Source organism: Aplidium turbinatum, chromosome 1 (genome assembly GCF_918807975.1).
Source record: "Aplidium turbinatum chromosome 1, kaAplTurb1.1, whole genome shotgun sequence".
NCBI lineage: Eukaryota > Metazoa > Chordata > Ascidiacea > Aplousobranchia > Polyclinidae > Aplidium > Aplidium turbinatum.
In genome coordinates this window covers 13,594,854-13,619,175 of record NC_137472.1, presented here as the reverse complement: position 1 = coordinate 13,619,175, position 24,322 = coordinate 13,594,854, and the positions used below count along the sequence as shown (strand labels likewise).

Below are 24,322 nucleotides of genomic sequence, written 5' to 3'. Positions count from 1 at the left end.
GTTAGTATTCAAAGTGCAAGCAGTAAGCTATGGGCAATGCAAACAACAAGTTGTCGCCAGCAAAGTTTGAATACAAAATATATAATATGTACGTTATTATATTTTTTTAGTAATATGTTAGTTATAATATTATATAACGTGCGTATGTAAACTTTTGCTCGTGCTAAAATTAAGGTCGAGCACAATTTGTCATTTACTGCAATGCGTCTAAATTACAATTTTGAATACTTAACTTTTGATAGTTAACTACTAATAAATTTCTATTAAATCTACGCAACCTAGATAGCAAAACAATCCGAATTCTTCAAACCGTTTAATTTACACTCCACCAACCGCATTTTTTTGTTATTTTCGTTTGCAGCTGCTTAACGTTATAAGCGTTTTGATTTATTAATAAACGTTTTGATTCTAAAAAAGTAGTGATAACTTTGACAAATAATTATTTTTCTCCAAGGTCTGGAGTATTCCGGGACTGCCACAGCGTATTGAGCGTTGAAGATTTCCTTCCAACTTGCGCTTCCTCCATGTGTGATTGTTTGAGCTCAAGCTCAGAGAAAGATTGCCGATGTGGTGCACTCGCGGAGTACGCTGAGAAGTGCCAGAGATTGCTCAACAGACCATTGTTCAATTCATGGAGATATTTAACGAACTGTGGTATGTACAGTAGTATAATACATAGAATTTAGAGATGAACAATGTGCACACAACCGATTTGATTTTGCAAAAGAAGAAAAAAGTCCACACTTTTGCAGTCAATCTACAATTGATTTCAACTTATTTAAACCTTATTAATCCGGATTTTAATTTATCCGGGCATTGACGTCAAATAATTCAAAAATCATGACCAACATCAGCCTTATAACTTGTGTAAGTTTCTTCCAAAACCAAATAAAATAGTATAATTCAACATTCTTAACTCTTCACAATTTAGATATTAATGACTTGTTTTAGCCTGATGCTGCGAGTCCGCTGCTGTGGTAGTGGAAGTATGTACTGGCTTTTGGAACACAGTTCCCTAATCATGTGCTATGACGAGAAACGAATTCTTAACTTTATTAAACAGAACCCGAATGCCCATTCGGACAAGTATGGAAGGAGTGCGGAAGTGCATGTCCCAAGACTTGTCAAAACATGATGACATACCAAGAACAACAAGCTTCTGCTGAATGTCAAAGAGATTGTATCTCAGGGTGCTTCTGTCCCGAAGGCCAAGTTTTAAATGGAAATGAATGCATAGATCCAATGAGTTGTGACGAATGTGAGTATTGGTTAAATCAATCAGTTAGATATTCTAGATTCTGTATTAGAGTACAAATATCGAAATTACAATTTCTAAAAGTTTTGCCACATGCATGTTTGATATAACGCACCAGTCATCACATGCTGTTTATAAAAAGTGCCGCTCTCAATGTTGTAAACCAAGTTTCATCGCAGTTGTATAAAAACGCTTGGCTGCAACAAAATTGAAAAGCTTTTCATTTAGCTATTTGAAATTATCACTTCATTATTCATTATATGTTTGCATAACCTTCAGGTACCTGCATTGGATGGGGAGATCCACATTACCTGAGTTATGATAGCAAGTACTATGCTTTCCAAGGAAACTGCACTTACGTTCTTTCAAAGCCACAGAGAGGAACACTTCTTAGAGATGAAGATGACTTTATTGTGTTGGGTCACAATGAATATTGTACTGTTGATCCAGTAACATCTTGCACCAAAGCTGTTTCGGTCATATACAAAGGAAATACGGTGACATTGAGCCTTCATGGAAAGGTAACAATAATACAAACACGTGTTACTATTATTTAACACTACTTAGATAGTTTTTTATACGACAAGTAACTACATGTTTGATGCGGTGGTGGTATAAAGGTTAGATTGCTTAATTGATGTTTTCATACAATTGCTCTGAAGTTTTATAAATCTTCAGCCTGCAATAACGAAAACAACAACATAGATTGCTATTAACAAAAAACTGTGCTATAACGAACAGCAAAGTAAGGTTAGGGTTAGCTGTAAATGGTAAGAGTCATCAAGACAAGCGATGAAAAGCTTCGAAGTAGCCACCACTTAGCATATTATTGCATAATTATTACGTTCATATTCAACTTAAGAACTTACCCTATTCATATATAAGCTTTGGTAATATGTAATATGTAATATATGTAATAAACAAATCAACCGAACATCAAACTTTTCTTTTTTTATAAAGTTTTTTACCTTTTCCGACATGTACATTTTCAGACTTTCAAGATCATTTTTGATGATCGTTTAGCACCAGTACTATCATTATCAAGAGAGTGTTATTTTATTTAATATGGCTTATTTTAACACACAGGTTACGTTCAACACTCGTACCGTTTCATTGCCGTTCAATCGTGATGGAGTTTCTGTCCGAAGTCAACTTCTGAAGCTTATTTTGAAGATTGATGCTATCAACCTATACGTTGAGTTCGACGAAGCTAACCATGGCTTTGCTATAAAAATCCCCATTTACAAATATTACAACACCACTGAAGGGTTATGCGGTATGCCATTATTTCAGAAGCAAATTTCCATATTCCAGAGTTACGAGACTCGAAAAATAATTTAAAGTTTACAATATCGAAAGCATGAGGACATAAAAAATTGTTCGTTTTTTTATTTAAATATTTTGTTGTAGTGCAGTATTTTAATGACTTTTCAGAAGGTACATAGGATAAACAATGAAACAAAGCATTGACGTTTTTGGTTATATTTTGGCAGAGTTCAGTTTACACGAAAACGTTTAAGGGGGCAGGGCACCTTTTTACCTTTTAAACGCATATCCCTTTCCAAGACTAATACATTTTTGTCTAATTATTCGTTTTAGGAAATTGCAATAAGAAGAAAGATGATGACTTTATTAAGAAAGACGGGGTTATGACGTTCGACATCAATGTCTTCGCCTACAGCTGGTTTGTTGAACGGGTGGAGAAATGTTATTTGCAGAATGATACAGGATGCAAGCCTGGAGAGCCCGGATGTTGTATTGAAAATGCGAATACCTCTGTTTGTGACATCATCAAATCAGATATCTTCGAGGTAGATTTTGTTAAAGTTCTCACGTTGTTGTTTCTCAAGTGAAAGGTTAAAAAAAAAGTTATAGGTTACTCTTTTTTTAGGATATCTTAATCCAATAATTTCAATTGAAACAACTTTATACAGTCTATTTTACACCAATGTCGCGGTAATTATCAAAAATAAAAGCACACTTACTTCGAGGCAAACATAAGTTTGACACAGTTCAGTTTGTTTTTATTTCTGATCATCACAACGAAAAAACAAACAATATATGACAAACATAGCAGAGGTCTAGAAAAAGGTAGAAGCGACAAAATGCTGACGTTATAACGTGCATGATACCAAAGCAGAACAATCAGTTTGAAATATGGCACGGTCGCAACACCACACTAAATTGGTTATAATCTCATCTACGTACATAGTCACAAAAACCTAATATTTTTCAGTCATGTCACTACGTTGTTGATCCTCAAGTTTTCTACGATTCTTGCGTGTATGACGTATGTGGAGGCAATGGTCAGTGCGACTCCATTTCAGCGTATGCTGAAGCTTGCAAGAAACAAGACATTTGCTTGGAGTGGAGAACTGATGGATTCTGTCGTAAGTCGTGTACTTATTTTCTATCCTACCTTATTTCGTTCAGTTCCTCCCACGCCTTCAGGGCTACGGTCTTTCGCACTCTCTCATTGGATGCACACTGTCAGTTTTTGTTTTATGTACGTTTTGGCGTTTCGCATCCAAACAAGAATAAAATGACCATCCTTTTTTTTATATGTTTGTTGATATTGTTTTGTTGTATGTTTTTGGGTTTGCGAGTAGGGCATTGGCTCACAACAGTTTTGTTTTGCTTTCTTTCCAATTTCTATTCATTTACTCTATGAATGTGAAGTAAAATACATTTAATGCAACTATTAGATAATACGTTGTTTATCAAGCGGTGGTCACCTTTACGAAAACAAGAAATTGTGCAAAATAGTTATCATTGGAAAGGAAATCGTTATAAAGTTCATTAACACGGCTTTGCGCGTTTATTGTCAATCTTATTGATTCTATACTAGAATATCAACTTATATCTTCAGTAAAAATAGTCTGCTCTATTTAATCTAAATCTTCTCAATGTCAAGCGTACAACTGCCCAGCCGAGCTGGAATACCAGGAGTGCGGAAATTCCTGCTTGTCAACATGTGGTAATGCAACCAAGTGCAACATCAATGGAGGCTGCTTCTGTCCAGAGGGCCAGCTCTTTTTGGAAGGGGAATGTGTTGAAAAGAAGGACTGCCGTAAGTTATATAAATTTTACTTTACCATCAAGCTATTATATCGACTTTGCCATTTTGTAGTAAATTTTCTAACAGCTTTTCAGAGATGAAATTTCTATTTTCTGTAGATTGAAATGTTGCATTTTTCTGTAGGGTATGGTTGCAGTCAAACTGTCTTCTTTTAAATTAAAAAAAAAAGTATTGAAGTCTATCTTAAAAAAGCTTCTTCAAGTATAACTTTAAGTACAATGTGTTTCAAGTTTTTTTTTGCTTTCAGCTGCTTGTGTTGATTTGAACGGAGTTGCCCACAAAGACGGTGAAGAATGGTACATGAATGGCGACCCATGTGGGCCAACCTGTTCGTGTGACGAGAATGGTGAACCGCTCTGCTGGGCCGTTGGATGCCCCATGTACATGGTAAGTCATAGGAAATTTAATGAATTTACTGAACGTAGTTTTTGTAGTGACTTCTTGACAAACATCATTGAGAGAGTGCCACACCATTCAGCTTATTTCAGATTAGGCTACTTGTGATTACGTTGGATTTTTCTCAGAAAAAGAAAAACGTTAAGTTACTGGTAAGTTAAATTTACAACTTAGATTTGTTTAATTCACCCTTTTTATCTTGAAACAAGTGCGACATTTTCTCATTTGCGCAATATTACAATATTTGCATTGCCTATTTTCTATATATTCACCCAAACAATGCATTGAAAGCTTGTAACCAGTTTCCAGCTAATAATCAGCACTTATTCATCTTACCAGGTGCAATGCAAGGAGAATGAGAAGATCATTCATGTGAACGATTCTACTGGTTGTTGTCAACATCCTGAATGTGCTCCTTGCGAAGCAAGTGATTGTGAAGAGCCAATTGCAATGCCAATGTGCATAGGAGAAGGTGTTCAACTTGTAGAAACTTGGGATGACTGTTGTCCTCAATACTCATGCAGTAAGTGCCAAAAACGAACAAGAAATATTTTACCATTTTTCTATGATTAATATTTTGAGTTGTGTCCAGTAAAATAATTACACTATTTGTAACGTCATAAAACAAATCTTATTTAGCTTACACCTCATGTATAATGTTTGAGAGCCGTACGAAGAAAACATTCTTGTGAATGTTCAAATAAAACTAAATATTATTAACTGCAACAAATGTTTTTATTCCTTTTAAACCGGCTCTGTACAAAATTCGATGTATGGAATATTTTTTGCATGAATGATAACGCAAACACGTGCATAACGCATACATGTAATTTTATTTATTTAGTGTGCAATGTGTCAACTTGCCCCATACCTGCAATGGTCGAATGTGAGAAGGGCCAAGTGCCAGTCATGGCGCCTATGGACGAATCAAATTGCTGTTCGACTTACGTTTGTCAATGCTCACCAACCTGTCCTGAACCCAAATACACATTGCCGTATCCAGCTGGCATGAAAGTGGTACTTGAAAACGAGGACTGGTGTTGTCCCACTGAGAATCTAGGTAAGAGTTGAAAATGTTCTGGTAAAGCCTGTTGAATGTGAACATTTAAAAGAAAAAATACGGTAAATATTGGTTTAGATTTTATGAAGTGACGTCTTAGATTCTATATTTCTATGCATTCCATCTCTGCCGAGTCAAAAATATCTTTATATTTTAGACTGGAAAATCATAAAGTTGCTTTGTGTTTTTACCTCTGTTTGCAACACAATTCACACTCTGCTGGTGATCCAGTTAGTTGCACAAGAGCCAGCATTACAATATAATGCTAAACTAGCCTACTTAGTCGCATAAATTGTTTTTTTTTGTAAAGGTAATGCTTTTAAGCGTTTGATAGTTCCAAATTTGTGGAAAGGTTTGTGTTACTTGTTTCTATGACGTTGGTGCATTTTTTAGTGTGTGATGACGAGCAATGTGATGATTCCACGGTTGAATGCGCATCTCCCATGTCACCTCAACCTCACGTCGATGCCAACAACACCTGCTGCACAAAGACCACTTGTGGTAAGTAGGCTACTGTATCTCTGCTTTGCAATGGAATAGTCTGTTTGCAAATAAATAGTCTGCTGCATAGCCGAGTGGTGAGAACACTGGAACGGCAATCGAAAGGGTGCCGGTTCGACACCGCTCAAGAGCATGCGGCTGTGTCTGTGGCAGGACACTTAAAGGCATGCCTGAAGGTGGACACGAAGATTGGCTTCCTTGCCTTCCCGTCCACTTAATCTAAATCTTCAACCACCGGGTGTAAGCCTGGATACGACAAACAATGGAATCAAGTATCTTAATTTACGTCTGAATGTGGTATTTCGATTATGTGAACTGGACGGTGAAGAAACCAACCTTGTATCCACTTTTGGGTACGTTATGAAGGGTTGTTCCAAACAAAAGACACGTACTTCGAATGGGCGTCGACCCGACGTCCTTTCCAGGATGCATTCAATAGCGTTGACAGGAAAGTCCAGAGGTAGTTTTTAGACCAGGACTCCACATGATTTTACGGAACCTTTCCAGGGAGCCCAAGATTTTAAAGAAATTAAATTTTGCCATAATGAGTTTTTAGAGGTGTTTTGTCTTGGGGGCTTGGGAATGCCATTGGTACCGGAACAACATTATCTTTTCAACGGTCCTGGGTACATCAACTACCAGCAATAGTCTACTCACCCATGCAGCCGATGGATCACTATAAGTAAAAAAGATAAATTTTACAAATTTGGCAAATACATGATTTGGTCGCTAAACTTTATTTGTTCTGACAGTTTGCAATTCGTCATTATGCGATGCCACTCTTCCACAATGTGCGGAATATGAAAGCATGATTGTTACTAAGCAACCAGGAGCTTGTTGCGAAGAATACAGCTGTGGTGAGTCTTTTGTACTGGTAGGCTATAGTAAAACTTTGTTTCAGACTGATCATTTTGTTTGCTGAAACTAATTAAGCGATTAATTCCCAGTAATGTTTTACATCTACAAGAAAGATAGCTTAATGTTGAAATTTAGGCTAATATGATTTGAAAAACGTTGAAGGGAAGTCACTTTAACCATTTTGTTTGTTTAGCTTGTAACACTAATGCCTGCCCTCTGGCTGATACGCCTGAATGCACACTGGGAAAAATGGCGGTAAAAGTTCCAACTGACGAATCAGGATGCTGCTCTGGTTATGAATGTCAGTGCTCTCCCACGTGTCCTCCAAATGACATCCCCAACCCAATACCTGCTGGCATGAAGGTGGTGACTGAACAAGAAGACTGGTGCTGTCCAAAACAAGTGCTCTGTGAGTGCTCAGGCTCTAGCAATTGTTATTTATTTTCAATTCGATTCAACAAAGTGCTTTTAGAAAGAGTTTTTTTTTTTTGTGATGTAGCCTATCACCGATATGTAGCCTATCTTATTGCTATCCAGCTGTTCATCTACATTTTTAACTTTTCAATATTCTTTCATTTTTCTTTGTGCGTTGACGTGTGAAACAGCTTCATACCGATCTGACAAGATATAGATAAAAGTTTAATTAAACCAAATAAAATGTAATATACGTCATGAATTAAGTACCGTAAGCAAAACAATCCAAACCAATACGCAAATTTTCGTAATCACACGCGCTCTCCATCATTTAGTGCAACACCTTCAGTATGAGGAACCTGTGTTGAATGAATGAAAAAATTAAACAAAAGCTTTAAAAAGACGTAACTAATAATATAAAATACATTTTAATTCTTGACATTGTCGAATATAACTCAAGGTTTGTGGGCTATGTTAACATTTTTTTCATTAGAGAAAGATTGTGCATTACCAACAGGCTTAACACTAAAACACTCTTCCTTTTCCACCCCGTTTGCTCAGTGATTAAGCACTCGACTCATGATCACGCGCGCTGGTTCGGCTCTCGGAGTGTGCGCTTGAGCAACGCATCTCCATTCAGAGGCACTTCGTGAATGGAATAATATCCCGGCAACAGCACTTCAACAATTAGAAACTTCACTCTGCCAATCTCGGTAACCGGCCCTGCATCATAAGTCTCTACAAGTGTGCGAAACTACCAGGAATAACCTATCAAGGCTTTGTCAGTCCGATGATAAAGATTCAAAACCAACCAACCATTATTCCAGCTTGCATATCTTCAATTATTTGTTTAGCAGAATTGTTGAAAGTTCAAGCAGCTTATTAATTCATCATTTAATAAATTTACCCACAACTTATGTTAAGTTGTTTTCATCTTCAACGGCGCTTTAAAAACTCTTTGAAGCTATTTTTACAAAACCGGTTTGCTTGGATATTTTTGTGTTGACATCAAACGTGCAATGTAGATTTTAGAAGTTATGCGAAAAGTTTTTTTGCATTTATAGCAAGTATACACATGAAGTTATCTTTTGGTAACATTATTTTTTTTCTGATTTTGTATTTTTATGTTGTACACAAAGCCTGATGTATAAAAAAATCTAAACAGACCACTCGTTACATAGCCTATGCACAAAGTCTTAAACATAGCCTATAAGGTAAATTTACATTTTACGTTCTTTAACCTTTGTTACTCTATCAAAAGTCAGACTTAAGTTAACCTTAGCACACTGTTCATTCTTGTTTATATTTTATCGGAACATGGCAGTGTTAATTTTAGCAAGAACTCGAAAGTGCTCGATTAATGTTTTAATGCAAATTCAATTTAATATTCTATAAAAACTGTTTTGCTCTCTACGCAGCATGCGACTATTCTCAATGCGACAATACGAACGCTACTTGCGAGCCTCCAATGTCATCAGTGATCATCAAAGACCCGAAGAATTCTTGTTGCTTTTTGTCTGAGTGCCGTAAGTAAAATACTGTACATGCAGCATAGCTTCCTTTCTATATTAATGACAAACTTGAAGAAATATTAAGTTTTGCACTTAAACGATTGTTATAGGCTTAAAGGAAAATCAACTATTTCAATTTTGAGGATTTCCATTCCAGTTGTAGTAATAAATTGTATAGTTTCAGTAACATTTATTTATCTTTAGCATTCTTACGTTTTGTACCAACCATTTAATCTTTTCACAGCAAACATGGTTATGAGTTATACGATTTCATGTGAAATGTTAAAACATTGTATTAAGACTTCTGTAATTGTATTTTATTATTGCTTAAACTGGTGCTTATTTTAAATCTCTAATATTTTTTAATCAAAATATTTAACATAATCAGTTGTACAAGCATACCTGTTGGTTGAAGTGTTGTAATTTTATTGCAAATTCTTTGCTTCAATAGAATGTGACGCGTCTCTTTGTGACAACACTGAGCCAGCCTGCCCACCTCACCAAGTGGTGACCGTATCCAGACAGCCTGGCGCATGTTGCGACCAGTATGCCTGTGGTAAGTGACGTAGTTTATTTACATAGATTCTATTTGAATAAGAACTTCTGATGATCCGTATAGGTGAAACAGGCTGTTAAGGATTCAGATAGTAATAACTATATTTGACTTAGTTTATTTACACATGTTTTTGTTGCAAGAAATGCTTAAAATTAGAATTTTATTCCTTTTTAAGCAGAATAATTGAGAACGTAATTGATGTATGAAATTTTAGACGTTTTTCTCGCTTTAATAAAAAATGAAATCGTTGAAAATCACTTCTAAATGCAGTTACATAAAAAGAAAAACAAAGGATTGTCAATTGCAGCACTTTGCCGCATTTGTAAATAGAACTTTGACTATAAGTGACTTTGATTGCAATCTGTAACTTCATAACAACAAACGTCACAATTGCGATTTCTAGAATGCGATACCTCATCATGCCCTGAGAGAGTGGTTTGCAGCGGAAAATACGAAGTTCTTGTTCAAGGTGACATGACTACATGTTGCGGTAGAGAGGAATCGTGTCAATGCAGTTGCCCTGAAGTTCCATCTTGTGGATTGGTTAGTAGATTTGTTACGTAACATTCTTATCGGTGATGTGGATAAAAACTCAAGTTAGTCGATGATTAAGTCCAATCAGTTTCTTCTATCTTTGAAAATACATATGAACACTTGAACTAAATATTTTGATAGTTACCACTTTATTTCGATTTTATTCCTTTCTTTCAGGGACGTATTGTCCAAAAGACTGGCGTAGACGAGTCCTGCAACTGTTCCACATACGAATGCGTACTGGACAAGTGTGTCGTCAACGGCACGGAAATTGAGGTAATTATTGGTCTAATATATTAAAACAATCGAATACTAATAAATGATAATATAATCTACTTGTATTTGAATAAAACCTTTTGATGATCCCAATTAAGTGCGAAACAGCCTGTAATGGTTTTTAGAGACTAGTAACTGCATTTGATGCAATTTGTTCTGCTTGGCATTTTTTGCTTGGCATTGCGCACTTTTTTGTAGTATCAATAGGAGTTATTGTTTAATAATATATATACTAGAAAAGCAGACAATGTTTTTATTCAAAGTTGTTTTTTTTCTATTTGCATTAAAAGTACTAGCCTAATCTTGAAACCTCGAATTTTTTACATTAAGTTTAACGCTCGATACCAGCATTTATTTGGCTGTTTGAAACATGCATGTAGCTATAAATACAAAAAAAAATTGTGCACCTATCTTTTTTTCTATTATGTCTTGTTTTCGGCTATTTTACGATTAACGTTATACTTTTGAAACCAATGGCTTGAAGCATCTGTCGCCATAACCCTAACGATCCTTCTCGAGTGTAACTACGGGTAAAGGAAATTGAAAAGCAATAAAAGTACTTGTAGCTGTATCTTTTATCAGTAAAGGTGCCTATAGACACGATTGAAGCAGTAATATATGAGTTACATTACTTGGAAAACTCTTTTAAAATGCATAGATTGACTCTTGCAAGAAATAGTATATTTGCATACAAATGCTCTGTGTCTACAAATAAACGTTTTAAGAATGCAGTTAATCAGATAAATTTTTATCTTTACCTGCAAGGCAAAACTAAAAATTACTTCTATCTTTAAAAATTCATCAACAGATCATAAATTCTCCACAAAAGGGCAGAACGAATTGAAAATAGTGTTGATTGAAAATGTCAACCTTTTTCTTATCGTAATCTGACAAAAGATTTTATCTTTCTAGTTGATATTTTGGTTCGTTTTTTCCTTTTGTTTTTTATTGTTTTATGCCGCGCATCATAAACCTAAAGAAGGTAGGCTACATGCCACGCTTACAAACATATTATAAAAAAAAACTTAAAAATCAAGAGTTTGTAAAACACTTTTCAAACATTTGTATAAAAAAAACTGAATGTCTATTTCATTCACTGTAATATTTGCTATTTCAAGAAATAAAACGAGAAATGTGCGTTTTGATGAAGTGATTTAAATACGACATATAAAAAATATAAACATTTTTTTCTTTAAGCACCACCCCACTATTTTGCATTTGTACAGTCAGAGAAGATTTGTTTTGTGTTGATTTTACATTGATATTTGTTTGTTATTATTGACGATAAAAGCTCACTTTGGAATTGTTTGCCACAACACATTATACTGATTTTGGATGTTATTTAGGTTTCCAATATCTTATTTTGTTATTATATGGAAAAAATCCTATTATTTCACTCGCTTCTACCTTTTTCTAGACCTTTGCAATGTTGACGTGTATTGTTTTTGCTGAGATGGTCAGAAATAAACACAATTGGACCGAACTGAAAATAAAATAGGATTTCATTTGTGCACATTTTTAGGTCGGTTCATCCTGGGCTGAAGATTCATGTACATCGTGCAGTTGCGGTTTACTTTATGGCAACCCTGTGGCTGTCTGCTCTGAGTCTATTTGTCCTAAAATTCCAGAGTCGTGCCCTGAGGAACACCGTATCTGTAAGTTTTAAAAAATTGATTTTTACAAATATCTTCCATTGCGCAGTTAATGTTGCCACAAAAGCTGCTAATGTATTTCAAATCATGTGTGTTACTTTTATAAGTTAGTAATTATGGAATAAAGTTTATCATTTTGTTCCAATTGGACAGCTCTAATTTCTTTTTCGTGTAAAAACATTGGAATAAAGTATAAGTAAAGACTTTTACTGTGGTGAAAATTTTAGTTAAGTGTGTATTAAGATTCATAAATGCACTGAATTTGTGTTATTATTTCCCCACCCGATAGCTGAAAATGTGATCTGCATAACTTGTTACACTCCATCGACTTATAAATTACCAAAAGCCTATGGCAGTAGGAAATATAGTAACAAAAATCTAAAAATTCAAGAAAATAAGAAAATATTTAATTATACAGTATATTAATTGAGATATCTGTCCTCTGTAAATGCATACAGAAATTAGCCTAAAAAACAGATATGTATAATGTATACTAGCAGGATAACTGAAAAGTGAAATAAAATGCCTGAAGAGAGTTTGTTCTGTTCAAACATTACGGAATTTACTTCGTATACGTATCATTTATTTGCCGATCACAATTTGCTGAGTTCTGGTTTAAATTAAAAGTGGTAGAACCAGAATGGCAAGAAGCTTTTATCGCAACGTTTGTCTAAACAAACGCTTTGCGGCTTGAATAAATAATTAAAACCACTAGAGAATATGTGCATTGTGCGTGTCACTTAAGCTCCCACGAGGAAAACCCTGTGGGCTATTTGAAAACCACAGATTACATAAAAACGTTTTGAGACACTGCACTTGCAAAGGAGTCGTTTAATTGATATCGTGATTTCAGTGGGCTGATATTCTTTATTCTAGTGGCACAAAATGGATGTTGTATGGAGTGCGATGCTCCTCTTGCTGGACCTTGCCAGCCTCAAGTTGTTCGTTCTCTTAAGTTGGAATCCGAAGATTGTGTCAGTGATCAAGCTGTCAATGTGACTCAATGCATTGGAAACTGCGAATCTTCTACAACGTGAGTGCAAAAAATAAAATTAAATCCATAAGATATCCAACCACTACGCAAACAAACTCTTATACAAGTTCTGTATCCTAGAAAGCTTCTTGACCAGCCAAATTTTAATCCTGGCATTTCTAAAAGTAGAAAACTAGCGCATTACATTACTACTTTCGATTAAGTTCTCTTAGATGGTTGATTTATCTGACATAGATATATTTTTAAACATTTTTAAGATGTAATTTTATTTTTTTCTTACTAGCTTACTGCTAGTATGATATTTTGAAAAAACAATCAACTTTTACATAGGCAAAAATTGTAGCTACACTGACATTTTGTGTCTGTAATCACTTAAAAAATAACATAAAAGAACTTTTACAAAAAAATTTATTTGCTCTGTTGCAGCTACTCTTTGGCAAAGTCAATGATGGACAAACAGTGTGGCTGCTGCTCTCCAACCAAAGTCAACACCATCTTTGTCACTCTTCGCTGTAGCGACGGAAGTGAGATCATCAAAGATCACGAAGTCATTGAATCATGCGATTGTGAAGCTTCACAATGTGCTGAAGTTCCACAGAACTAACGATGGTTAAATGCTCTTCCCTTCAATTGCACTTTGAATAATATTTATCAACCTTATGGACACATTTATTTTCATAACTGCGTTCAATACCGCTAAAGTTTAAAATCTTCAAGAATATTCTATGTATTTTTTTGGATGTTAGTACCTTACCATATAAATGCTCGGTCAATAACGCTCAACAAAGACTGCTGTGATTTCAAACGATGTTCATGCTATGAAATGACAACGAGTGTTTCTTTTTATTTTATTGCTTTTAACTAATTCATTTTGCAAACAAATCTCACTGCAAAGCTCAGAATATCATGATACAACACAAGTCATGTATATTATCTCTTGGCGGAAATAAAAAAGTCACCTGGTTTGTTATTATAAACACCATACATTGAAAGGCTGTGCTGATAGCTTCCTTCCACTTGATAATGTCATATAAGATTTTTTTCCCTTCTGTTTCAATTATTAATTATCGTGTTTCTGTTTTACAATGTTGTAGTCAGCAATACAATCAATACGCAAGCATGACAGAATTGTGGGAATATTGTAAAACAAGAAGAAAAGAAGTTGTAGCAGCACTTCAACTGCATTGATTTTTAGATCTTTAGTCTCAGTGTCAATGACGCCATTGCTGTTACGTTGTTATAAAAAAGAGAAAACCCTTTATTTTAAAATGGTTTTAATTGCTTGTGAAGTAAAATTAAGGTACATACACTGCGAAGATTAAAGTAAAATTACCGAAAGAAAATTTGTGAAAAGACAAACCATAAAGAAATATCCCAGATTGAAAATAAAGTTGAAGTAAATTAAGCTTATCGTATATCAGAGTAAAAAAAAGTAAATTTCTGTAAATAAGTTCGATAGTAATTGGTCAGATAGAGTGTTAGGAAAAACGAGACTAAAAATTGGCTGCTATTTCAGTAGCGCTTCAGTGTAAATTCCACTTATACTGTACTACTGTTATTGGAAGAATGTTTAGATTTCTTCTGAAGTATGAGTATGATTCTAGAGCAAGAACAACGATAAAAATGTATTGAAATGACATCCCAATACATGGAGTACAGCCTTCAGTTTTTATATTCATAATTAACGTAAATAAAACATGTGCAACTCTTTCTTTATATTTGCTATTATTGCCTTCATTCTTGTAAAACTAAAGCAAAAAACAACTCATTCGTATTATATATGTGAGGTCTTTTTTTTAAACAAAGCATGTACAAGTAACGTATGGGGGTCATTAGTTTACACAAGGAGTAAAATTAAACATTAACATCAGATATAAACTGAAATATATTAAAAACGTACATGTTCTACTCGCCTACTCTTTCTGTTGTACCAAACAGAGTCCGTTTGAAAATATTAGCAACGTATAATTTTTCATGATAGGAAAATGGGTATAATCAACAAAACGTCACTTTACTTCATGGCTTATGGTTTCTTGTTCGAGAACATAATAGGACAAATATTTGGACAAAGAATCAAAACCAAAACGTTTGATTAGAATTTCTATGCCCTACATTTTCTCCAAATAAACCTACATGTACATCAAAATATTAAAATGCCGATAAAAGTATATTTCCAGTCAACTTCGACTTGTTTTATTTTTGTTAACACTATGGTAAATTGTAAATTAGTTTTACTAATAACAATGTCATGAAACGATAATAAATACGCGGGATAAACTTGTCTGAAATATTTTAACAATCAAAATGATTCCGTTGTAAAATGCAACGATGTTAGACGTTTGTTTGCTGCTTTATTGGCTTCTTGTTTGGCTAAATGTCTTATTAGAGATTGTCTTCTTCTGACATATGCTCCTCCAACCACTCCAAGAGCAATGACGATTAATCCTAATACAACACCGAGAGCAATCATGGTCGAGTCCACTGGAAAAATAAAGTCAATAAATTGTCAAGTTAATTAGTGAGAATAAGTGTTCAACAATATTAGTTTACGCTTTGGTTTTATACAGCTGTAGCCGAAGCAGAGTGAGATGTTTGTTTACCATTGATAAAGCAAACTAGTTTGTCTCCAGCAATAGCAATGTTCAAAAAATGAAGTTCTTCTTTCGAAGAGAAATAATGACGTTTTGGTTAGATGCAATTGCAAATTTATGACGGTTGTGCTTTGTGAGACCAAATGGCTGTTTGTGACTTTAACTGTTGCTGAAGTAACTAGCTTTATATTTTTTTTTATTAACATCGGAATCGGTTAACATTCGAAAAGGTTGACATTTCACTTCGCTCAAAGGCATGCAGCTGTGTTTTGGCATGGCACTTAGAAGCCTGCCTAAAGGTAGACACAAAGATAGGCTTCCATGTCTTTTCCATCCACCTAAACTATATTTTCTAGCAATAAATGTAAGCCTGCTATCCCTGCCGGTTAGGCAGCTTACTTCACAAAATCACGGAATGCATTTATAAAGCAAAGAACTTTGCATTTTCAAAACCTCAAACTGCAATTCTTAGCCTACCTTCACTGTCATCTCCGGACAATCCATTATTGGCACGACTACTAGCTTCAGATAAAACATGTATTGGACCTTGGCTGATGATGTGACCTGTATGTGGGACAAACGTGGGGTCATAAACACCTTCTTGGGTAGTTGCTTCTCTTTTTTTACGATAACCTCCAAGTCCTCTGCAGTCGATCTGCAAAAAGATGATAAAAATTTATACAAATATTTAAATTTTGATATCTAAAATGTAAGCCTAATGTATGACCTTAATGCAATGACCTTAAAATGTAAGCATTTTCAGGTCATTGCATTTTTATACTCTTGACGCTTGTTATTAAGATAAAATCTAATTCCAGGAAAGATACTTTGCTATTAATATAAATAATTCATGAAAGTTAGTAATACTGAAATTACTTTATTTTCGTCATACTGTTTGTCACTGTTGCTATTTTCATCATTTTTGTCGTAACAAAGCATTTACTATTACCAAGTAGTCAGTACAGCAAATAAGAACATCACATTTAATCGCATCACTTTGTTGGTTATGTTTAAAACCCCGTTATAGCGCCCTACCTTGCATATATGCAATAAATTCTTTTTGAAATTGCATGATTTTGGAAGAGTATGTAGAATATTAGTAAAGAAAAGAAAACAAAAAATAACTCTCAATTGACCCTCTTTTGCCCAATGTTGCATATTTGCAACAAAGTTTATCATTAAATATTCTGTGTTGGTTGTAGGTTACCACACCTTTTTTTTAATTCAGAAATTTTGAATTTTTTTCTTGGGCGCTACAGGGTTAAGAAAGTTATGTATTTTTCTCTTTAAAAGTTATTGAATTACATTTTAAAAACGACTTCTTTCGTTTTGTATCTTAAAAAACAAACAAACATGTAAATAAATCTTGTTTGACTCAGAAACATATTGCATTGCGATTTTATTATCTTTACAATGCAAGCAAAAACTAAAGGGCTTCCTTTTAAAACAGTGAAAGTTCATTGGTAATGACGTTATCCTATAAAGTTATACGGACACATTACAGTAGCCATAAAAGCAACAATAATAATAATAGTAGTATTTGAAATGTTGCGTCCTAACAGAAATATGTTAAAAAGTGTGGTAAACAAAAGAAAAGCAGACTTCTCTCCGCCCATGTGTGTATGCTTCAGAACACATTGCTACAAAATAAACAATTGAACAATGTTGTTCATAGAATAGTAAGCATGATGGTAAGTGTTAGAAAGCGAAATGAAAAGTAAGATTCATTTTAATAGCATTCTAATTTACATCGAGCTAGTATTTTTATGTTAAACTGCAATATCAGAACCCTCATAATGTGAATTAGCCAAAGTTTAAAGCTTATCATCATCATCATGTAGGTTTTCTAGACGAAGATTGGCTGTCAATTGTTTCCATACGTCAAGAGCTTTTGTGACGTTTGGCTTCGATCACCGCAAGCCCGCGCGAGAAATTAAATTAGTCTCGCTCTTGCCTTCAGATGATCTCACATTTTTTGTAAGTTACACGTTTCATTTTTTTGACTACGTTGAGCAAAATTCATCAGTTTTTAGTTTGGTTGAGGTAAAAAATGGTCGTTTGTTTGCTTGTCACTAGAACCAGAGAAAAGGAAGAAATAAAACAAAAGGTGCACAATTATTTCTGTTTATTTTCATAGCGTCAAAACTTAGAACAAAGAAAAGGAAGGAGAAGTAGCCCGTTTGCGCACACTTCCACTACTCTTTTTGCTTCTCCGATGCTTGACAAGTCCGCCCACTGTTTTACATCATCTCTCCAAGTTCCCCCCCTTCTTCCCCAACACCTCTTTCTTCCACACCTCTTTTCTACACCTCTTTGATGTAGCTGCCCTGCCAGTCCTCTCAACATATGTGGGGAAAATTTATCTTTTTTTTTGGTAAATCGTTTGCCCATCTATCCTGGGCTGTACTCCAATTCTTTTTCTCATTCTAAAGCTCGTACATTGAAAAAAGGCAATGTGGTCATATATAGTTTTAAAGTCATCTCACCTCGACCTATGCTTAACAAACCAACATCAAAGCCATACGAACTCAAGCAAAATAGCTTAAGTTTATGAAATCTCAAACTTCAAAAGTCAGAAGAGATAAGCAAACCACATTTTCATTAAAACGTAACAATGAAATAAGTCTCCTCAACGAAAATATCTCAACCAGTTTCAATTCTATTAAAAGAGTCTCCTACAACTTAGCACCGGTGAACTAAGCAAGCGACAACTGAGCAAGTGACAACTGAGCAAGCGACAACTGAGCAAGTGACGCTGAGCAAGTGACAACTGAGCAAGTAACAATTATTAAGCTAGCAACATTTTAGCAAGTGGCTGAAGTTGATAAACGATGAAACAGAGCAAGTTACAACTGAGCACACCATAACTTGGAATGTCACAAGTCAGTAAAATGAGTTTGACAAGCGATGACCAAGCACGTCTAACGTGAGCGCGTAAATCTCATTTGCTGACTTGGCAGTAGCTGAAATGTAATTGCTGAGATGAAGCACTTGCTGAGTTGCTGCATGGCCACCTGGAGATGCGGCCTGATTTGTCACATTTTGCAGATTTTAATTACAGCTACTGCTAGTGCTTGACTGACATTTTTTGAGATGTTTTTACTTTCTACGATTTCCTAATAACAAAAAACTTTTTTGTTGCCTTGGGGAAGCAGTAGCAAATGAGAAAACTAAGTTGAAAAACGCAAAATCAGACTGTTATTGAAAATTAACAGTCTGACTAAAATCTACAAAAACCAAATTTTCTTTGTTTTTCAACATGTGAGGATGTTAAAACCTATTGTGTCATCTGGGGAAAAGAATAAAGAAAGCGTAAAAATCTAATTTTAAGAAAAATTTATTTAAACGTTAGCCCAAAGTTAGAAAAACCTGGAAATTTCTGCAAAATGTGACAAATCAGGCCGTATCTTTAGGTGGCCATGGTTGCTGGTCGTTGTTATGACGAGATCTAGAATCGGACTATGTCACCAGAGGAAGAAAGTTGGACACTTGATAAAAATTGATAAAATGAAACGTATTCTTTTTCCCATCACTGAACTAAGAGGTTGTTAGATTTGTAGCGTAATAAAAAAAAATTTTTTAATGATTGAGTAAAATTATATTTAGACATCAGACAAAAACGCCATGTTTTGAAAAATACTTTGAATTCAGTCGAATATTAGCATCCGGGCATACATTTTCTGTGCAACCAAACATCATTTCGATATGACTACAAATATTATTTTACTGGATGATGCAAGAAGTCGTGTATAATTAAAGAAAATTACTAACCGGTTTTTCAAAAAAATACTTTCTCGCTTACGTATCAAATAAATGAGTAAGGTTTACAAATGAAATAAAACTGGTCCAACAGCTTGAAAACGTAATGATTTTATTAGAATTTAGTAGATAAAAGCTTTTTAAGAGGCCACAAAACTGTAGTGCATATTGCAACAGCGTTAAACAACTATATTTTTTGAATTATTGCAACGTTAATAAACATCTTTTTTACAAAACAAATACTGAATAAAAACTTGATTGCATAAGATACATTTATTGCAAGCCATGGAATAACAAATTTTAGAAACATATTTTTAATAAACAAACTTGACATGGTTATCGAACTATCATTACTAGCTTTTAACTTAGCATCTCATGTTAAAACAATTATTCAATTATAATTTTAAAGAATGACTCTAAAAGAATGTCAAAATTCTTTAAATCTATCGACAACAGAAGACACAAAGCAGCACATGAAAGTATATAGACTATGTGTGACAAACAACTTTGTGCTGTAGGCTATGTATAGTTAACTCAAGTAGTTAGCTTTGGCATAGGAAGAGATTTTCTAGAAAGTCTTAAAAAGAATTCATTTAACCGATAATTTTGTTCTTATCGGTTTTAGGCCGATGGTTTAACGCTATACTGGGCATTATGTAAATTATGATCTGACAACATTGCTACCGCGTAGAAACCGACAAATCGGTTTAAGCTGTCAGTAACAGCTTTACAATGGGCAGTTTTGACTGTCAACAAAATCAACAGAGTGTGAGAAAGGCCACGAAATTACATTGCTTGCTGATTGATCCTTTGACCTTAGTTAAAAATTGCAAAACAAACCGTTCAGTGAACGGTTGGCATCACTAGCAAATGAGAATAAAACTGGATCACTGTTCAAAGAACAAAGATGATTTGTTATCGACTATTGTGAAGGTAAACTTATCCGTGCAAAGAAACTGGAGAAATCATAACACATGGTGATCATAACATAACACAGAGAAACCATAACACATGGTGATCGTAAAGTTTCAAAATAGAAGTAAGGTATGAGGTGATCCTATAATCAGTTACTGAGCTTCGGGGAAAGATAAGAAGGTAATGTTTTCATCATTGTCAGCTTCAAAACTAACAAGAATAAGGTGGCTAGTACCCTATTCTCTGCCACCTTTCCTTTAGCAATTATCTACATCCTGGGTAGAAGAGAACGGTATTTGTCGACAACCAGCTTCAGCCGGGTGTTGAACCAAGTTTATATTATTATAATGCCAACGCCTTATCTACACTCGCTAGACTCTTAACCGTTGCTAAAGTTCCTTGATACAAGACTGAAATTTTGACAGAATCCAATGCTTGACAAGTGTATTGTGTGTGTTTTCATTTCAAAATAACAATAGTCGCAAAATCGAATGAAAACAAATCTGGTCGGGTATTTGTATCTTGCGCTTGCCTAAAGCGTTTTATGCAGCCTACATTAAAAATAAGTTGACTATACTACATTCATCATGATCAAAGTGATACATATCACACTCGCTTTCATCGATTTGTCGTAGAGAAATATAGAAAAGTTGTAATTGTTCATTGTTGTTATTGCGTTTGAAAACTAAAAATGATTAAAACCACAAATCGATAGTAAAAAATGGTATTTTAGTTTTTTATAAATAAATTATTTTATTTTATAACAATACTTTATTTAGCAAAGGGTGGTATGATTTCAAAGGTATGAAATGTGATTTTTAGTAAATATTTTAGCTTTGCTTTTATAAACAATGTGTAACTTGCATGCTACAGGTTACTGAAAATACAGCAAAAAATAGTCTACTTGTTTTGCTAAGTACGCAGTGAGTATCGTAGCAAACATCGTCTATCGCACAAAACAGGATCAGTTTCTTTAGATGTTGCTTTATGTACAACTTTTAACTTATTCAATCTTGGGGTAAAGTTAGACCAATCACAACTGCTATTAAACAACTATATGAGTATTACAGTCGTGGCCAAAAGTTTAAGACCAGACTTGATTAATTAAACGATTTCGTCTTAAACTTTTGGCCACGACTAAATGTTTGGTCAAAATCCTCTTAAAAGATTCATATCTAACGAAATAAAACTACAATTTTTACTACACGATTATTGTTTTTCTACAATATTTAATGTTTGCTTTTTACAACCAGTTCATATTATTATAACATTATCAACACCAAATCGCGTTTAGCTCATTTGTACCCCCTGTGGCGTATAGATTATACTTTATGACTGCTTTGTTTGGTGCAATAATGCCACAAAAATATAAGCGGTATTGTGTTTATATAAATATAAACCACTACTAAGTGGAATGACAACTGAAGAAAATGATGATAATAACACTGTCACTCATCTCTGAAATAAATATAAACAAACTCAAGAAAGCATGAAAATCGAAAATAAATCGAAAGGTTGTAAAAACCCAAAATTTCATTTGCTGGTAAAGCACTTCAAAATTACCCATAATAATAACAAATTTCAATTTTTTGAATAGTATAAACTTTTTACGTGGTCTTTAAAAGAGTGATTGCATTTTGAACTCAACTGCAGCTAGAGTTAGGGAAATTTGTATAAATATCTTCAAATTATAAACAAACATATTATTTTGCATGCAGAGTTTCTCTTTAAGCATAATATTTTAGTAAATATTTTAGTTTATAGTAAATAAATGTCAAATGTTATCTTACCCCATCTCCTGTGCATCTTTCGCTTGTCTTATTGCAAATATCTACTTCACAGTGGAGATAAACGTCATCTGCACTCCATCTCCATTTGAACATCTGAAATTTGAACTGGCTCGCAGCTGCTTCTCCGTTCAAACGAATTTGCACCGTTGTGTCGTTAGGGTTCGCACATCTGAAATGTGTAGAGCCAAAACTGAATCACTTGTATCAACATTGTTTTTTTTTAGGCTAGACCTTAGAAATAGAAAGATACTAAAGAAATAGAAATACAAAGATACTATTATTGGTAGCATACCAGCAACTTTGTCCTGCGTTGATGTTATCAAAGGAGCAAAAATGACGAAAAAAAATAGCACTTGCAGTTGTGTAAAGGAAATTAAATCATTTTGTTTTTTTTAGAATTAATTGCAGTGAAGAATCAATTCTGCAACAAGAGTTAAATCCAGAAAATGAATAAACTTTCTCTTGAAGTATCAAGCAATGGTATTCACCATCAAAAACCTTGTCACGTTACAAGAAAAGCTATTTACACTATTTTACCATCAAAATAGGCCATCATAAAGAATGTTAAAAGCTTATCTTTGTAATCTGCTATTAATTTCGTTTGCAGTGCATCTAGTTAACCACCAAAAAGATAACAAACTGCGGTAAAAACTAGATTTTGTAGTAGCAGTAAAGTGGGCAGCTTAGTACATTGCATTATTAAATTTCACCAGTGTTGATAAAATATTCTATCTCCCACGCAAGTAATGTGTGCTTGCATAACGTTAGAAAAATGTTATCAAGGTTCAATCTTACTCAATCGTCGGTATGTTGCAAGGTCGGTGGAAAAAATATCAAAAATCTACAGGTTTTGTTATGTTTCAAACGTTGGACGTTGGTAATTGACATCTACAACTTTTAAATACAATTTGAGGTGCTTTAATTGAAGATTTGTGTAGAAAAGCAATAACTTTATTCAAGCATAGTTATAAAATAGCTATCTTTTAACCTTCAAAAATGATCCGTTAGAAAAAGACACTTTCAAAAACAAACTCAAACACAACAACTCATTTCCTGTCAAACTAGAAATTTTAATCTGTCAAGTTCTCATCGAACATTTCAGTCTACTGTAAAACAAGAAATAACAGTACATCCTAACCATCACATACATGTTAATTGAACGGATTGAGACCAAATTAATAAGAAACAGTTCCATGATAAAAATCATGAAACCATAGCAAGTCTCACAGGCATAACTTTGACCTTTAGAATTGGAACCCTACAATGTCCTACATGCAAACAAGAACATACTAAGCCTTTTCGAAATACTTCAAGCACAACAATAAACGAATATTCATGGTTCATATAAAAGAAAAAGATGGACAACGCATTTACATAAGGAAGGAATTCATGTTATATGAAGAAATTGGACGCATAGAGGTATACGTTTAGCATCTACACTATACAAATAATACAAATAATACCAATACTACAAAATAATACAAATAATAACAACATAATACAAAATAATAAATAATAATAAAAATAATACAAATAATACAAATAATACAAATAATACCGATTAGCAAAATTTTTGGACTCGATGATTCAACCTTATATTCCTAATAAATATATGCTCGACTCTACCAACAAATTCTTAGAAAATATAAGAATACGTATACATCCATATAGCTTACACTACTCCTGATCGTATTACACTTTGTATGTTGCACACCAGGCAACTGCATTGGTGGAGCAATACTGACAAGAGTGCAGCAACTACTTTAGGGTACATTTTTACTGTACCTGTCGTATATCAGCATGTGTTTTGTGGATATAGGGTCTGCAGGGTCTGGAGATTGAGAGGCAAAACAGCGATCCATGGTCACTACAAGATTGAAGTCGTCAACGTGGTTTAATTGAACCTGAAAACAATCAGAAGACTTTCAAAAGATATCAGAATTTTTAGTATTGTTATGAAATTAGCAATTTGTGCTTTTAATCAACTATGAAAAGTTATTGCTTTACATCTGCCAATAATTCCACTGCAACTGCCAAGCTAACTTATTTTTTATTAAGTAAATCGTCTGACATGTATTCAAAGACATTACTTCCATGACCTAGCCAAGTGGAGTCAATCTATTTTCATCTTGCTATATCAACAACGATTTCAATGTTTGCTGTTTGCTCTGATATTTTACA

The 24,322-nt window shown here is 34.1% G+C and overlaps 2 protein-coding genes across 5 annotated transcripts in view; one reads left to right on the top strand and one right to left on the bottom strand.

Moving 5' to 3' along the window:
* Positions 1–14,206, top strand: part of LOC145779253 (uncharacterized) — a 47,301-nt gene extending 33,095 nt beyond the window's left edge. The window contains exons 44-63 of the mRNA XM_082590829.1: positions 455–654; positions 1,064–1,258; positions 1,535–1,776; positions 2,342–2,531; positions 2,855–3,066; positions 3,492–3,645; positions 4,170–4,325; positions 4,582–4,721; positions 5,070–5,253; positions 5,575–5,790; positions 6,184–6,291; positions 7,044–7,148; positions 7,343–7,558; positions 8,982–9,089; positions 9,526–9,630; positions 10,034–10,173; positions 10,342–10,440; positions 11,963–12,095; positions 12,969–13,125; positions 13,513–14,206. Of these exons, the coding sequence (XP_082446955.1) occupies positions 455–654; positions 1,064–1,258; positions 1,535–1,776; positions 2,342–2,531; positions 2,855–3,066; positions 3,492–3,645; positions 4,170–4,325; positions 4,582–4,721; positions 5,070–5,253; positions 5,575–5,790; positions 6,184–6,291; positions 7,044–7,148; positions 7,343–7,558; positions 8,982–9,089; positions 9,526–9,630; positions 10,034–10,173; positions 10,342–10,440; positions 11,963–12,095; positions 12,969–13,125; positions 13,513–13,690 (3,238 nt within the window). The 3' untranslated portion in view covers positions 13,691–14,206. The remainder of the gene's footprint in view (positions 1–454; positions 655–1,063; positions 1,259–1,534; positions 1,777–2,341; positions 2,532–2,854; positions 3,067–3,491; positions 3,646–4,169; positions 4,326–4,581; positions 4,722–5,069; positions 5,254–5,574; positions 5,791–6,183; positions 6,292–7,043; positions 7,149–7,342; positions 7,559–8,981; positions 9,090–9,525; positions 9,631–10,033; positions 10,174–10,341; positions 10,441–11,962; positions 12,096–12,968; positions 13,126–13,512) is intronic.
* LOC145781085 (uromodulin-like) overlaps positions 13,968–24,322 on the bottom strand; it is a 29,953-nt gene continuing 19,598 nt past the window's right edge. For all 4 annotated transcript variants that reach the window (XM_082592861.1, XM_082592839.1, XM_082592845.1 and 1 more), the window contains exons 8-11: positions 23,927–24,045; positions 22,142–22,310; positions 16,155–16,332; positions 13,968–15,567 (exon numbers count right to left, since the gene is read on the bottom strand). In XM_082592861.1, coding sequence (XP_082448987.1) covers positions 15,386–15,567; positions 16,155–16,332; positions 22,142–22,310; positions 23,927–24,045 — 648 coding nt within the window. In that variant the 3' untranslated portion in view covers positions 13,968–15,385. The remainder of the gene's footprint in view (positions 15,568–16,154; positions 16,333–22,141; positions 22,311–23,926; positions 24,046–24,322) is intronic.